This window comes from Chanos chanos, chromosome 3, assembly GCF_902362185.1.
Source record: "Chanos chanos chromosome 3, fChaCha1.1, whole genome shotgun sequence".
Taxonomy (NCBI): Eukaryota; Metazoa; Chordata; class Actinopteri; order Gonorynchiformes; family Chanidae; genus Chanos; species Chanos chanos.
Genome location: NC_044497.1, coordinates 43,240,918 through 43,258,979, shown reverse-complemented (window position 1 = coordinate 43,258,979; position 18,062 = coordinate 43,240,918). Strand labels below are relative to the sequence as shown.

The 18,062-nt window shown below is 40.3% G+C and overlaps 1 protein-coding gene across 1 annotated transcript in view; it reads left to right on the top strand.

The window, feature by feature from the left end:
* Positions 1-2,165: 2,165 nt before the first annotated feature.
* itga1 (integrin, alpha 1) overlaps positions 2,166-18,062 on the top strand; it is a 30,622-nt gene continuing 14,725 nt past the window's right edge. Inside the window, 7 exon segments of the mRNA XM_030768883.1 lie at positions 2,166-2,242; positions 12,914-13,034; positions 14,650-14,762; positions 15,931-16,019; positions 16,518-16,632; positions 17,061-17,188; positions 17,697-17,845. Coding sequence (XP_030624743.1) covers positions 2,200-2,242; positions 12,914-13,034; positions 14,650-14,762; positions 15,931-16,019; positions 16,518-16,632; positions 17,061-17,188; positions 17,697-17,845 — 758 coding nt within the window. The 5' untranslated portion in view covers positions 2,166-2,199.

Genomic DNA, 18,062 nt, shown 5'->3' with positions numbered 1-18,062 from the left:
ATCTGAGAAAATAAGCATATTTTCACAAAAGAATGAAGATACTTATGCTTCAAGCTTGACCGTCCACGCTGTTGTTTATCACTTAGCATGATTAGATGTTCTTATGAAAACACATCTCTTCCTGTACTGATTAATCATATCACTGTGTCCTACAGAAAACTTCCTGCCTACCTTCTCAGGCTGCAGTTATTTGTACTAAGAAGAATGTTTTAGTGCAGGTGTACATTTACCATCAAATGAACAGTTAGTTGAAAACACTTTGTTTAGAAACTAGGTAAATAGAATAAGAATTTACCAAAGTAGCCGAAGAGTTTGAGTAAAACGTGTCAAATAAAAGGAGGACTGAAATTAGTCTTGTTATTGTTTTGTAATCAAGACAATTGTCTCACATTTTCCTTACCCCTTGCAAGCACAATTAACTGTGGGAACTGTAGAACTCTTGAGTGAGGATTTACTTCAGACCACTTTTGATTTGATGAAGGTTGACCTGGGAGCCACATATTTGTCTGCTCCGTCACTCAGACCAAACTCATTTCCTTCATTCAGAAGGATTTGCCCGGGATATACATCCCATGAACTGTCTGTCGGATAGTGTCTATGTAATGTTATATGTCTTGTTTCTGTTGGAACTGACAATAACAGTGAAAGGAGGTGGGGGGGTGGGGGGGGGGGGGGGGTGGAATATGATGGGAAAAAAAAGAAACGCTAATTGGAGTCTTCCTGAAACTCTTTCCTGGGGAGAGGTCCAGATTTGAAGACACAGGAAAAGCTTCTGTAAACCGTCTGTTTCTTCGTGAGTCTTTAGATTGTATGTGATACTCTCTGTTGTAAAGCCATAATGTACTATGCAAACATTTGCCCGGTACACACACACACACACACACACACACACACAAAAGCTCTATTTGGTAGAGTTACAAATCTACTTAAAATGTTAGCAGAAGCGGATTTTTTTTTAATGTATGTTTTAGTGATTTAATGAGTGCTGTATGCAGTATACCTTTCATTTATTTTTTTAGAAGAGCTCCATGAATGTGTATATTTAAATCAAACAAAAGCTGCAGCACTCGTAGTTGCTGACATAATTACAACACACAAATGTTTACTTAGGTTTGATTTGCCAGTTTCTACCAGCTGAGAATAAAAACATTACAAGTCATACTTGGAAGCACTTATTCAGAATCTGGGAGACCTCAAAGAGATCAGTAATTGCAAGTGGAAAAGATTAATTGCATAATGATTCATTGTTTAATCCATGAAAACACACCAAGGATGATGAGCTTTGTTCAGCTAAAAAAACAAAACAAAACATGCTGTAGTTGATTGAACTGGGTGACATTTGCTGAGGCAGGACTAGATGTGCTGGGTGACATTAGCTGAGGCAGGACTAGATGTGCTCCCATGACCTTATGAGTAAACCTATGTTGAAATGTTACCATGTTTTGACCATGAAAACTGTTGCTTCATGACAGACCATAATTTATGGCTAGTTATGGTTTTAGAGTGTTGTAAGTCAGCTTTGTACAGTGAATTGAAACATGAGAAGTTAAACTGTTGGAAACTAAAACCTGAATTTCTGAATACTGTTGGTGCAGAAAGTTTTGAAATGTAAACTTGAAACCAATTAAATGACAACAGTAGGCAACAGTGTCTGGAAGAGGAATATTACATGTTTTGCCCTAAACCCTACCAAACTACTATTGTCACCTCTGGAGCGCATTTTGGAAAAAAAATAACCATGCATTTAAAAATATCCGTTCTGGGGAGGGACAGATAGGAGCGACCCGGGACTATAGTGGGCTGGCTGTCCCAAGCCTCAGATATCGGTCTCAGTTTGTTGGTTCCTGAGGGAGTTGCTCTCCGTAGTCAGACTTTCCCATTGCGTGGTTAGCATCAAGTGGCAGCCCACGTTAGGGAACTCTTTGGGGCGTTCTCTCTCTCAAACAGAGCCTACGCAATTCCTTGACAGCGCATCACGAATCATTTTTGTTTAGAAGGTGTACAGCTCTAAAACTGGCTCTGAACGCGGATCTCTGAGCACTTCAAAGCTCACAGTTATACACAGGAAATGCCTTGCGAATTCCCAGAGTAGTTCAATCAACCCCATCGCCTCTTGAGACTTTGCTGCTATTAGTTGAACATTGTGCGCAGAACGGGAAGGGTCTCGGAATCTGAGCTGCCGCCGTTGACAGCTAAACGATGCTTTCCAGATTATGTTTTTTGCGGTTAACAACATTGCTTGGTAAGTACATCTCAGTTTTCTGTTACTTGTTTGTGTGGCTGTTAGGGAGACGCATTTTTATTGAGAAATACATCATCTTAATTTTTTACTGCATGCATGCACAGGACTACGCTACAACGAGCCTGGACGCATTGGTAATTTATTATTAATGGCCCAATAAGCTGTGAAAGCATCCGTTTGGGATATGAGGAGCTTTGAATTTAATGTTTCATTTAAACCACCACATGGAGCGCACAAAGTGTCTTAACAACTGCCTTAAACCAGTTTACATTATTGTATGTATTAAAGTACCAATATGAGCGATTACCCCGCTGCTCACGATGCCCAGCACATAGCTGCCCGTCACAGCTCTGTATTTATTATATAGCGGTCGTAGCCTTAGTTGGCAAGGTGTTCCTCTTTTCTTGTGGAGTAAAACTTTGCCATACCTTTACTGGTGCATAGCAAAACCCTTTGCATACTTCTACAGGCAAATCTTAATGACCCGTTAATTAGCTGTAAGGGTTGCGATTGATACTTTTACCCAAATACACTTTGATGCCTTTACTTTAGGTGACATTTGGCGAATAAGAGTTCTGTATACATGTTTAAGTTCGGTTGACAGATTGAGTAGGCTATAATGAAATTTGTTAGTGAGTGCATCCTGTTTTATGTCTCATCAAAACTACACCATTTTATTTTATGTTCACTTTGTCGTCCTCTTACGTAGTGTATAAATGATGTGATTAGTTAGAGAGGCTTGAGTCGAGGTCCGTTTGTCAGGAACATACTTGCCGACTGTGAACTGATATTTAACATTTAAGTGCGTGGCCTGGTAGTTTATTTAAGTGCGCTCCTCGGTAGTTTCCTCTTGCTGTGATAATGTATGAAGTTAATCCTTTATCTCAAAGAGAATGAGAGGGAAAATAACCTTTATGAGTTGAGAATGGAATGAAACACCTCTCTGAGTCTGTAAAACCAAACAGACATAGTCCCCCTGCCTCTCGGATTCTTCCGTATACATGTGATGCTAGCTCGTGACCATCATTAGAGAATTGAGTTAAAGATGCAGCTGTAGATAGAGCCTCACATTTAGCAGCAATCATATCACACCAAGTCCTGTCCCCACACAGCCCCTCTTCTCTAACCCCCTTCTCCACAATACATCTCACCACAGGCCACCCAGCACTGTGGGTCCTGGCTGTAAGGCCACCCTCAGACTCTTGCTCCATACATACCCCACAACCACACTCTACAGTGTTTTACCACTGACCACTGATGGTGTAAAATAAAGTAGTGCCTTTTTAAGGAACTGCCTACTGTCTTACTCTTTCTTCTCACTCTGTCTTCATCTGCCTGAGTGTGTCTGCAGTTGTTTATACATGAGGAGGCTGCTGCTAGTGTAGGTGACAGTAACACATCCTATGTTGTGCTATAAGAGTCTCTGGTCTACGGCCCCAAGCCCCAGTTGTGGTTATTGTAGTGGCGGCATTTAAGCCTTATAAATTCCTAAAGGAGATGAGAGCACAGGTGTTTTTGGTTTGAGGCTCGATCGTGTGCATCTGGCTTCAATCAGTGTGTGTGGGGCAAGTGAACTTAATATGCATGCTTGAAACCCCCTTTACACACACTATTCTCACACACGCACACACATGGCATGGGGTATCTAATGACTATGTTGAGTATACTTCTTACAAAAATGGTAAATTCCTACTAGTGAAGTGTATTGGTATATATTTGTAACCCTACTTTAGACACATTGATTACATATTTGCACAGAGATATAGCATACATATGAGATTTCAAATATGCACTGAATTTTTTTTCCAAGCTATTTGTATGTGAACTCTATGGTTACATTCTCTAAATGATTCCTCTGGTGAGTCGGGTGGATACTTATGTTTGTGCTCTGCCAGGCTGAGCAAAGATCCCTTGGGGTCACAAGATTGAAGCATCAGTGTGTATGGAGCACTAAATAATAAGCTTGCTAGAAACTGACACTGTATACAAGAGTGTTAAAGAGAGCACTCCCTCTTAGTAAATCTACCTACCATACAGACAGCTTATCTAGAGGCCATGATAAGTATACATTCCTTGTGTTTGTGTGTGTGTGTGTGTGTGTGTGTGTATCTGTGTGTGTGTTCTGTGAGGAATGCTAGGACTGATCTGATTAAGTGGCAAATTTATTGACTGTTTGCAGATTCATAGAAGGGGATCAGTTTGTCTTTTAAGTTTTTTTTCTATCTCTGGCTGAATTTATGGACCCTGTGAGCAGACTCATTGAACTCACTGTTTCAATCATTAATTTAATTGATTAATCTCATCCTGCCCTTCCATTACCAGCCTGTGGTAGATTTATTATGACTCATTTTGCAGTTAATGAAATTACACGTCCACCAAAAATAGAAAAATAAGAGATGAGTGAGCTAGACAAGACATGATGCTCTAAGTGCGTAGTCTAAAACACTGGTGTCTAGCTGTCTGCCCCTCCCTCTCCACATTGCTTGCATACAGGGGATCTCCTCAGCCATAAATCTAGATCATTTGCTGGCAGATCCTCAAACTCTTCCTGCAAACCTCTGCTTCAAATGTCTCTCTCCATACTTGAAAACTAATAAAAGGCATTCCTTTACTGGCTTCACTCTCAAGGGAGACAACCTGCCTCATAATTGCTGCATGTTCTTGCAGACAGTAGACATAATGGAGGTCCAGTGGTCTGAGTCATAATTGCATCCTCTGAAAAAAACAGTTGCATCCTTTTAAAATGATAAACAGTGTAGTGGGTGGACCTGTACTCATGAATGCTTCTTAGGTTAAACTTTTTCAGGCAAAGATCCTGACAAAATATGTTCTTTTCCAGTGTGTGTTTGAGGAAAATTTTAGTTAGCGTTACTCAGATGGTCTTTCTGTCTGCAGGTTTTAAGTGCAAAAGTTTTAGTTGTGAGGTATGATGGAGACGCAGCCTCATTAGTGGAACGAAAACAGAGAAATGGTTTAGTTTGCGAATTCTAAACTTCCAAGTGATGACATTACATGATAATAGACTAAATTACTAAATTGGTTGGGGTCCAGCTGAAATAGCTCCCGTGCATTTCTCTTCAAAATTTTATGATCATGTAACAGTAAAAATAATCAATATGCGACAGTACAAACATTGAGTTTTCTCTTGGAGACTACATGACTACCAAGCAGTTTAGAGACGTGCTTGATTTCTGTTCTGAGGACTTGAAGACTGTTTTCATTTACCATAAAGACGTGATCATGGGGAATGTCCATGGAGTACTTTAAACAACCATTTACGCTGGATTTAACTACCCCTGTCAAGGGCTGAGAAAAGTTATTGTGTGTGTGTGTGCGTGTGTGTGTGTGTGTGTGCTGACTTTAGAACACAGCTGTTCTTTACACTTTCACTTCGTATTTCCTCTCTTACTGGCACAAGGTTGTTATATTCTATCTCATATGCCAAGGAATAAAATTTTCACTTACTCTAAAGATTCAACCAAAAAGTTCACTTCTCAAACACCAAAACACGTCATGAGCTGAGCAATGTGTTTACGGGTGTGCACAAGCCTAATTTGTCACGGTCAACTAAATACTGGTTAGTATGAACGAAGATTTGGTTATTCAGGATTAGTGCTGACAAACGCTAAAACCTTTTTGGATCCATGTGTAATGACCCATTCCATCAAAAATGAGACATTCCGTGTTTGAATCCCAGTAATGCCACCAGCTGGGCTGGTGCTGACAAAGAACATGATCAGCTGTGTTTGGGGAGAGTCAGTCAGACAGAGTGCTTTCTCTGTCATCATGCTTTTAGTGACTCCTTGTTTCAAATGGCCACTTATGCAGTTGCGTGTGGATCTGAGAGGAGTAGTGTGGGTCTACACGTCCCATGGAGAGGGAATAAGTAAATTAAAAGATGTGATCAGCTGACTTTACATAGCCAGAGCTGAAAAGCAACAAAATGTCAGCAACCTGGGACTGAATGATTTCCCAAAATGGCTTCTATGTTTAGATCAGCAAAGAAGTATGTATTGTATGTGTTGTAAAAGCAACAAATCTCCTCATTAGTGTTAACTAACTGCTACAAATTTTAGCTTGGTTTCTACATTTTAATAATTTAGCATATTGTATGTAGTGTGAAGGTGATAAATCTCTACATTAGTGTTAACTAGCTGCTAAAAGTTTTAGTTTGGTTGTATTTTAATGTCAGAGTGTTAAGTAGTCCTATGTAAAATAACTGCAAAATTGAATTTATAAAGTGATTAATCCTCATGATTGGTGCATAAAAAATAATGAGGAGACAGTGTTGTGCTATGTATTTCAGATGTGAAGATGTGCTATGTATTTCATGCTTCACATTGAAAACTGCACGTTCTAATGCAACATTAACGTGTGCATAGTTCAGATGACAGGAAATCTCACCTAGCTGTAAGCAATTCTAAAAAGAGGAACATCCTTTGTTAGAAATGTGCTAAGGAACAAAGATTGTGCAACTTGTGTGTGATGGTTCAAAGAAGGGGCCACGTTTGCGTCTTCTTTGAAGCCTCTCACTATCTTTCGCACTGCTTAATGTTGGGTTGTCAGTGCTTTTCAAATTTTTTGAGGAAAGCAATATATTTCTAACTTTCCTTAACCTTCCCAAACAAATTAACAATCTCAGATTCCCCACCTTACATGTATTTGTCCTCTCTTGTTAGACTTTATGCTGTTTTATGACAATAATAACTATAATGTAATGCAAAAAGGGTTCAGATTTGAGTTATTCAGTGTCAGGATAATGATACTGAAATATATATTTTTTTTACCTACAACAAAATACGTCAGACAGCAACAAGCAATTGAATTAACTCATTCATTTAATTTGATCTAACTAAAAAATGATATGAAGAATGTCTGCATTACTTTCCATTTATTGTAGGTGGTAAAAGCACTTCCAGTCAGCCACAGTTCTTTTCTGTTTTTTTTTTCCACAATTACAGTGCAGGTGTGCGGATGTGTGATTTGTACTGCAGATGGAGCTGTTCATAATTTAGTGCTGGACTGAATTTTCCATCAATAAAGTCGTGGTTTCACTTTGCATCTTGTACTGTGGTAAATCCTCTCCATGGACTAACTAAATGAAACTAGTAGAAAGTAGACTCCTTGTGTAGTGAAGTGTGTGCTGAAATAAACTTGACTCAATGAAACAGAATAGGGTACAAGCTTCTCCAGGGCGGAGGCAGGTGTTACGGCGCATTTGGAAGCCACTGAAGTAATGACCCCTGGGGCATGACCTCATGACCTCTTTTTCTAAGGTTATATACCCTCGGCATAAAATTACTGAGAGTGCAGACACTCTACATATGTCACCGTACACCTCTGTTGTTACTAGTTATTGCCTAGGAGATACAGCTGCAACCACATGGGGGAAATGAAGAGAGAGAGAGAGAAAGTTAGAGTGAGGAGAGTTCCTGTCTTCTGCTGTCTTTTTTTATCATGTGATTTGGCAATGTGCAGTAGCCACAGGGCATCATGAAGTCAAGAGGAGGGGAGAGGAAGGTCAGAAGATTACATTATATCCCGTTTAGCTAAAGAACAAGCAGAATATCACCGCAGAGACTGAAGAGAGGCCAGAGATCAGACACAGTGCAGTACTCACAACTTCTCCTTTCTGAGGAATGGAACATGGTGTTTGAGTCTGTGTGATACATGCTAGGTAGTGTGGAAATAAGTCAACCTCATCCCCATTCTCTTTTTTACCTTTAAAGGGCAAACATTACAAGGGCCGAACCCCCCCCCCCCCCCCCAAGCCGTACTGTTCTTATTGTTTATCAGAAATCTATCAAGAAGGACAAAAGAGTGTTTGCATGCAGAATCCGACAACTCTTTGTAGGGCAGCTGATTCATCAAGCAGTTGAAGAAGAGGGAGCATAATGAAAAAGCATCATCTGCACACCAGATGTCTCCAGTACCTGACCTCACCCCCACCCCGCCACACCAAAACTCACCACCTATCACTTTGGTAAATGTGTTCAACTCATGCATGTTCTCGGTTTCCCCTCTGGAACAGGGGGATGGGCAGTGTTTTCAGAAAACACTTTGACGTGTCTGTGATGCTTGACCACCAGTCAACCCTGTATACCTGGACACTTTTTCCCAAATAAGAAGAAATGAGTAAACCTTAGACATTTTTATCATGAGCTGAGGCAATAACCAGACATTCTACGCTTGTTCGTAAAAATAACAAATTTTATGCTCAGTAGTTATGAACCCCTCCTTATCCACCCTCGCATTATACCGGAGGGGAACTTTTTCATTATGTTAAATTCATTCAAATACTGACAGGTAAGAGGCTAAATCAAACAGACAGAAATATGAATGAATTGATCTTGTAATGTATGAAATATGATGTAATGGTGAGGGTTTTTCTTATACTGTTTTATTTTGGAATTATGCAATCTCCCGCTGTGTTGGTTTTGCCTCCAGCTTGAGGAAGTGAGCCGGATAAAGTCTGGAGCAGGGCTTCGAGTTCCTTCCAGTGGGAAACTGGATTTCCAGGGCGGAACTCTTCTCTTCTTTGTGACACTTTGTGATTAGCCACATGAGAAGTATTGCATTTTCTCCTTGCATGCCAAAGGGCCTGGATGCTCTCCCTCTGTCCAAGGGAGCCTAGGGATGATGTTTTGGTTAGACAGGCATGTTTTGATGTTTTGATTAGGTAGGAAAAATTGTTCAATGGTGAAATATAAATGCGTGATAAACAGGATAGGTTTTTAATCAGATGGCCTTAACAGGTGATTTTGCTCACACTGTATCCATTGGTTAGTGACTTTCTACATGAAAAGACAATAAGTTAGAAAAGATATTAATCACCAAATGTTTGTGTTTATGTATAGATGCTCAATAAAATGAATACTATGCATTGCTAATACATTTGTAGCTTTTGTATCTTTCCTCATAACCCGATGCTGGTCTTATGTATCCCATTTTCCATTGCTTTTGTCTCAGAGGGGATGCCTACTCTTTGCTCCAAGAATATTCGAACAGATAGCAATCTTTGATTTATTTTCTCAGTTTCCATTGATGGCCATGAAAATATTATGACAGGTCAGAGATGGACAGTTTACTCACAAAAAGTTCCTCTAGCTTCACACCGACACAGAACGATTATTTTACTTTCATTTTAATTGCTTTGAGATACAGGAAGTGACCTGAGTGAGCTTGCAATGTGTATTTTTAGTCACTCTGTGAAATGTTTGATTAAACATGGCCTCACATCCCATGTGTGCGCCGTCCGCTTTGGCTGGTGACAAGACAGTGTGGGATCAGCATTTTTTTTGGGGAGTGTTGTGTTTTAGATGTGGGCGGATGACAGAACATGTTCAGGAGTGTTCTCTCTGTTTTGGCATGAGGGGAGTCTGGGATAAAAGCCTTGAGAACCAGCGGGAAGTATTATGTCATTGTGTGGGTGGACTGTGATTTTTTTTTTCTCGGCCAATGAAAACCAGAACTCTAGAGAATACATCTGGAAGCAGGAGGTTTGGAATCAGATATTTAAGCTCTATGGTCTTCACATTTGCTATAACTGGGGGGCCGGTCCCCATTGAGGGCATGTAATAGCCACCATTGTTATTCTGGCTTAATGTACAGTAAAGGAGTTGCTGCCTCCATACATTTAAGCTAGCGCTTTACCTTTGGGATTCATCACATGTTTCTGCCTTTCTCCATGTGTTCAGCATGTTAAGATATTGACCTCTTTGTTCATGGACACAGACACACACACTTACACGCTCGCACACACAGACACCCGGAGCATGTTAGCAGAGTAAAAGACAGTATGAACATTCAGTGTGCCTCTCATTGTGACCAAACATTTAAAATTGCAGTTGTAAGCACAGCAGACACAGATCAATCATTTGTAAAGATTTTAAAAAGCCTTTTTTTCTTCTTCTTCCTTTTTGATGTTCCAGTATGAGCCAGTTTATTTGTCTTTGGGTGTTACTGCCCTGTGATGCCTTGTATTCATATCAGTGTATTAGTGCTATCCCATAAACTTTTCAAATTTATGTGAGAAAGCCACAGCATGACCGTAACACTCTGAAAGTGGGAGTGACAGTAAGAGAGAGAGAGAGAGAGTGTAAGATGGTATGAGGGCCAGCTGGATAGAGACGGCACACATTTAAGAGATTAAGTCTACTTCCTCTTTATTTTATTAGGGTGGGAGTTGCAGTGTGAAGAGCATGGGCTGGGCTCTCCTGATTATTAGAGCATTTTGCTGATGGCTCACAGTCTCCTCCAGCCATCACTGAGACACTTGGCAAGCTCCTCTGTCATAAGGGCTTAATTTAGGATTGACAAACCATAACTTGGCATTGACATACACTCCATTCACATGACTGACAGCTTTACTGAAAGCAAAAGAAACGACTTAGTTGTTTCTGTGACAAAAACTCTCTAAAAAATTGTTAAGCTTATTCTTATTGTAATGAAGAAGAAAAAAAGATTGAGGTGGTCAAAATGATTTTGCATCCTGTCTTAGAACATACCATGTTCCTACTGGACTGCTGATTACAGTATCGTTTGTGTTGTTGTAGTTGGGTATGGCTGACAGATCCATGGCGATCTCTGTCAGGATGTTGTATGTCTTGTATTGGATGTCATGTCATGTCAGTGAATAAGGCAGTGGACAAATTTATAGCAGTTAGGAACGTGTATCCTTCTTGTCTTGCCCCAGGAGAGGTCATTTGCCTGACTGAGAAAATGTATCAGTATGAGTTGTGTGTTGTTGTGGTGAGAAGCCAGGACATCGTGCTGGGCATTTGCTCCATATGTGATCAATGTAAAAGGCTCTTCTTGGCTGGCGGCTATTTTTAATCAGCTAAATAAATGTTCTTTTTCTCTATCTTTGTCGTAATGGGGTTAACGCAGCTTGACATTGATCCTGTCTGGGAGGAGAGGATTAGAATAACCTTGCTGAAATTCCAGTGCATGACTGTGCATTTTCCTCCTGATAGCAGTAAAGATTACAGTTATGATACAGATACAGTTATGCTCTATCATATAAACAAGAGCATGAGGTAGACCATGAGGTGAGCAGGCAGAAATTGAAAACTCTGCTTTTTAAAAATATGCGTCTATGTGGTGTCAGCATGATAGTATCTATATCTATCTACCTATATATATATATACACTCACACACACACACACACACACACACACACACACACACACACACACATATATATATTCATGTCTGACTGGAGTATGTGTCTTCTGTTGCTTTGCTGCAGGAGGGCCGTTACTATCTTGCTGCCCCTCAACCACAGCCCGTGGCATTTAAAATGTGAATTATTAACATATAGTTCATTAAAAGAGGATTCATTTCTCTAAGACCGTGAGGTGGAATTGAGTTCTCCAGCTGCTTCAGGCACTGCTTCTGTTTACAGGTCCATTAGAGATCGCAGAGGAAGCTGTGTCTGTTTATCTAGCTCCCAAATCTGACCAAAAACAAAATAGCCATTTGAAAGGCAAACAATGACCCATGGCCAGGCACGTCCACATCTAGAAAATGTCTAAACATGACTGAATTGAACTGGAGGCTTAGGGTGAAGCTTAGAATTAAGTGAGGCTAATGCTTGTCATAGAAGGCTATGGACACACACACACACACACAAAGTTGTAGCGGTTACTAAGGAACATAGGCAAGATGTCATCACTTGGAGGGAAGCCATAATTGCCACAGACTGCTTTTGAATCATTCACTTGAGGAGTACACATGGATATATCCTGCTGCCTCTGTTTTTTCCTTCCTGACACATGGATAGAGCAGTGAGAGCATGTGTGGACTCCATCCTTGTGTCTGAGTGAGCTTTGCAACACTAACCCTATCTCAACAGGCTGTACTGCACATTCTTCTACTGTTCAACTGTGACATGTTCTTTTTCATCACTAAATCAGGGGGTTGACAACTGACTTTCTCTTTTTCTGTACCGTCTTTGTTTTTTGACTTTTATTCAGTAGCAGGGCACTGCTAAACATCTCAGTGATTTGTTAATTTTCACAGGAGCCTCAAAAACCGAGGAATTGAATAAATTATGACAGGAATTCCATACCACACTGAATATGAAAGGCCCCACTGTGGCAAAAGCACAAAGAGGCGTTTAAAAACTATATTTAGTGCCCCTTTCATATACTGTACTGAGAGTCATACAGTGGTGCTTTGCGTGAAATAGTCATTGTTGAAGAGGTCTGGAGAGGCAGAGGGACTCAGACAGGCCAAGCCCTCAACATTTCATTCTGAAATTCCTTTGGCTCCTGATCCTCTTATTGCTCCCTACAGAAATCAAATATTCGGCTTCCATAACGTCAACTTGGGACTCTTTGGCATAAAGTATCAGCAAACAAAATCCTGGAGAAAGAAAATATTTCTTATTGTCCCTTTTCCTGGGTGATTTGTTTTATTTTGTACTGTATGTTTGTGTGTTTATTTTTGATAAATAATATTCCAACATTTATGCTTTCATATTCTCATCAGTGTGGACAAAGGAATAGACAAGAAATAAAATTACAACATGTGATACCATCTGCCAACTGTTATTTCTTTGTATTTTCTTTGCCCTTGATTCATCAGGCATGTTCATAATGATGCATAACATAATCACGGGTGTGTAATATAAGGTAATGGTAATGGTGATTTTTTTTTTTTTATAGCGTTGTTACCGTGTGCTTCACTCTTCAATGTGGATGAGAAGAATGGAATGACTTTCAGTGGATCTGTGGAGGACATGTTTGGATACTCTGTACAACAGTTTGAGAACAGTGAGGGAAAATGGTAAGTGGAGTGAAGCTTCTCCATTATTGTTAGTGCCACCGGTTATTCCCCTGAGCAATTCACTTTTTTTTTAAGCAACAGGATGATGTCTGGTTTTGGTTCCTTTCTGTTTCACGCTCAGACATATTTCTCTCAAGCAAAGTCAATGTTTCATGGTCTCGGGTTCAACCAGACCGGACCATCTGTAACGTATCAGTGATCCCTCTGCCATCTTTCTCCCCAGTGGAGAGAATGGCCGTACTCCATGATTACTGACAGAACCCGTCTAAAATTGTGTTAGCACTTGTATAAGCACAGGCAAAGTCTACATTACCAACAACAAACTATTCCTAATTATCCCCTAATGCAACATAATTTTGTTCTGATAAAGAAGTGAAACCAGAGCTTATTCCATTAAGAAAACAGCCTGCTGGAAATGATATGCTAGAGTATCCAGCTAACCCATCCAATAAAAGTGCTGTAAAAGCAGGCATCCGTGACAATTCTCTTAATTGGTCAAGGAGTATGTTCTTTACACAGCTGTAAAGGGCATATCCTTACACAGGAGAAAGACACACTCCGTCTCAGCATATGTGTTTCACAGGGGGAGACTCTTACAGTAAAACCTCATTGGCTTGTTTAACCTCTGATTGGCTGGAAAGCATCACATCTATGTTAACACTGGACAGTTTTAACAAGTCAGGACTTAAATATACAGCTAACACTGATTTATGACCAGCATATGTTTCTGAAGCCATGCCATTTCTACATTATCCTCAGGACCTAACAGTAAACAATGTTCATCAGGTGTTTGAGAATGAATTCACTGATGAAGCTTAGCTACTCTTCTAGCTAACCATCTGAGTCTCGTTACACAGGGAGAGCTTTGATCATTCTTTCACTCTGAGCAAGTGACACGGAAGAAGATGATTCTCATATGTCTATGATCACAATAAACAACCTGATTATTTCCAGAATCATATCTTAGCATAGAAAACACAGTAAAGACTGGAATATTGCTATGTAAGGAGATGAATTTCAAAGGCAAGGCTAAAGCTTCCACCCAGAACTGTATTCCAGATCCAGAACTGAGTAAGTGTGTGTGTCTAATCAACTCTAACAATCACAGGGAGCAGAACAGTGTGTGTATATGTATCATCATGATGAGTGTGAGTACAAGTCCTTAGCTAAAGATCCAGCACATTGAGTGCTGTAAGTAGAAGACTGAGAATGTGTTTTTGGTTGGATCCACTTTATTTCGTCAAGGACCATTTGAGGAAAGGAATGTTAATGACCAGAGTTGTTTACGTGCTTACCAAGGAATAGCCAATTTTAGCGGTGTTCTTTATTATAACCATAAAAGAAGAAGAGTTGTGATTATTTTCAGGTTCTTTATTTCTCCAAGCATTAGTATTGTCCCATTTGTGAGTGCTCCCATGCTGGAATCTGAAAATCAGCATAGACATTCTGTGTATTTTTTTTTTGCTGCTGTGCCTTTCTCCTGGACAAAAAGAGAATCAATCAACTACACTTTGTTTGCGTGGTCTTAAACCATTACTTCTTAGAGTTTGTTTAACAGTCACGGATAAACAATTCATTTATGATATATCGTCCCCCTAACCTTATCTGTCTGAAGGGTTTTGATCGGGTCTCCCTTGGTCGGACAGCCAGCGAAGCGGACCGGTGACGTTTACAAGTGCCCTGTGGGTAAAAGTAGTAACCCACAATGTGTAAAACTGGATCTTCCTGGTGAGAACTGCCCTGACTCTTTTTTTTATTCTCTGTTTGTGTGTGTGTGTGTGTGTGTGTGTGTGTTTGGTGGGGTGGCAGGGGATAAACTCTCTTTAAATCATGTTAAATCATATCTGTATCCTAGCACCAAAATCATGTTAAATCACATCTGTGTCCTAGCACCAGTGCTGATTTGTATACAGTAGCATTTGAGGTTTTTTACAGTCTGTGCCTAGGTCTGTTTTCTATTGGTCTTTTTTCATTATATGTCTTTGTATGTATCTGCCTGTTTTCTGTCTGTCTCTTTTCATTTTACATGTCTTTGTGTGTGTCTGGGCTCTAAGGAGAAGTGCATACAAATACTGCGGGTTCTGAGACATGTGTTGTGAGGGTTTTTTTATGTTTCGCACAGACACAGAGAGCCTCATTGTCTTTGTAGACACTGACTCTCAGTGGGAGTGCTAACAGGACGTGAGGTACAGCAGCACAGGAAGAGCACAGATAAACAGGATTTTAATATCTCATCCACCCGCAATTATATCTTCATTAACAAGATAACCAAAATGTGTGCTGCATACCAGCTTTGCAAAACTCTGACAACCAGAGCATTCCAGCTCGGAATAGAACACCTCACAGGAAAACTATCTCAGGGATATGACTGACTTAATTTCCTCAAAGACAATGTTTGAAACAGTTCTAGGGAGTTGTCAGTGCTCTCATAAAGTCTTGACAGACAATGTTTACCTGAATTAACTCCTCAGACCTTCACAATGTTTCCATTATCCCAGAGCATGACCAATGAACACCTAATTGTACAGTTTAACAATGAAGGTACTGTTTGTTACTTGAGGACATGACATAGATTTTGAGTAGATTAAATGTGATTATTCATGGTATTTGTTTGAAACTGGGACTTGGGGGGAAACAAAGAAGAGCAAACAGTGGACAAACTTCTCCTCTCCTTGACACCAGAATTTTATGTTACGTAAAAGAAAGATAACCTCTCACTGACCGTGCTCAAGTTCTGACTTAAATACAGTATTAGTGTTGCTGCCTGAGACCCTTGTACAGGGTCATGGAATGGGAGTGGCCAAGAGGCTGCCTATGGGAAAACAGAGTTCAGTCCAGCTGTTCTTTTCACTAAGCTCGTATGGTGACATTATTTATTTTCCCATATTTTCCCCAGAATTCACAAACATTCCTAATGTACGTGAAGTCAAAGAAAACATGACCATGGGAACAACACTGGTTACAAACCCCAGTGGTGGATTTCTGGTAGGAAGACACAATACAAATTCCCACTATTTTTAGATAAACAAAAACAATACTATCTGTACGTTTTTTTTTTTTTTTTTTTTACAGACATACAAATCTGCAGAATTGTTGGAGTTTTTTTTTTTTTTCAGAGCTCACTGTACCAGATCATTAACTTTGATTCACATACAGAATGTACACATTTATGGAATAGTAAATGAAGCCTTACTGAAAAGGTCATATTTTCCAGATATTGTTTAATATTATAGAACAGCTATGCCATGCCATGCCTGTGTTTCTGTCTGTGGGTCTATATTTGAAAAGGATTTTATATCATGACTCTCAAAGATTCCCTTTTAGAACAGACAGGCTGACGCACATTTTCCCTACTTCTGCCGAGTACGTCTGCATTTCTACAATGGACAGCTTTTCCAAGAACAGAACACCAGAGAACTTCTCTGGATTACACACATACTCACTCTATCTCTTTCTGTCTCTCTCTTTCTCTGCGTCTTACAGGCCTGTGGTCCTCAGTACGCTTACAAGTGTGGAAAACAGCAGTATGTCACAGGCGTTTGCAACAATGTCAGCTCCTCGTTCGAGGTGATCAACTCCTTTGCTCCAACAGTGCAAGGTACTACATACAAATAACCAAATATGTTGTACAGAAACACACACACACACACACACACGTATACAGACACACATGCATGCACGCGCACGCACACGCACAAACGTACTGACTTGTTCACGAGCAGAAGCAGGCCTCCACACACATGGTAAGAGACAGGCCTAGTGTACATTAGTGCATTCCACATTGGGTAAACTATAGCTTGTCCTCGCTGCCCTGCATGTCCAAGTTAGGAAAGAGTTTATGGGAGATGTCATCTCAGCCTGTCTGGACAGAGCAATCAGTGACTCAACATAAACAAGTTGTGTCTTTCCACTGCTCTGCACAGACACACACATACACTGAGCACTAATGCAGCTCACACAGCCCACACACAACCCTGCGTCAAATGTTGCATCACCTTGACATGTCAAAACTTTGTTTCATTGCAGACTGTCAGAAAGAGCTGGATATTGTTATTGTGCTGGATGGTTCAAACAGCATCTACCCATGGAGCAGTATCATTGACTTTCTGATAAGATTTCTTCAGAACATTGAAATTGGACCCAATGCATCTCAGGTTAACTTTCTTTTGAATATGTTCAGTGCATGATTATAGTGACAGGGCTTTTCAGCTAACACTCATTCTGTGTTTTGCCGGTAACCCAGGAAACAATACTAGGTGCATAAAAACAGCATAATTAGTGATCTTTAAATAGAGTTTCTGTGAACCCCTCCTCTGTAAATAGGGTAAAATACACTTTGACTTCCCTTGGAGACGCTACTGTGTGGTTTAGTAATGGTGAAAGTAAAGTTTTCCTGATGGTGGCACTGGAAACTCTGGGCATATAAAGTTTACCATTGGAAGACCACATGTTCCGTGGCTGGTTAAATGTTCACAGAGATTTTTAGAGACGATGACATCACTTCACTGAGACTCCTCTGTCTGAGGCAGAGAGTGAGGGGAAGACAGTGAGTCTGCGGTGGTGTATGCTTGTCCAAGTGTGTGTGTGTGTGTGTGTGTGTGTATTCTAGAGCGCCTGTGTGTTTTTGTACTCAAGCTGAATTCAGACTTTGTGCCTCCTCAGGTGGGCATAGTGTCATATGGAGATGATGTGGGACATGTATTTAATCTCAGTCAGTTCACCAACACTCAGGATCTCATCAATCATGCCAAGAAGATCCCACAGAGGACAGGCCATAAAACCATGACTGCACTGGGCATTGACACTGCTAGGTACCGTGTCATAACAATGAACAGTCACCATTTTGGTGGTAATTCTGATAACTCTGCATTGGTTCTCTCATCATTACGACTGTGATAGCAAGGATTTGGTGTTCTAAAGATTTTTAGAAAATATTAAGTAAATGTTTTTGTTTGGATGGAAAGCAACATATGTTTTGGCCCATAGTTATGCTTCATGCACATCACTGTCTGTGATAATTTGATCCCT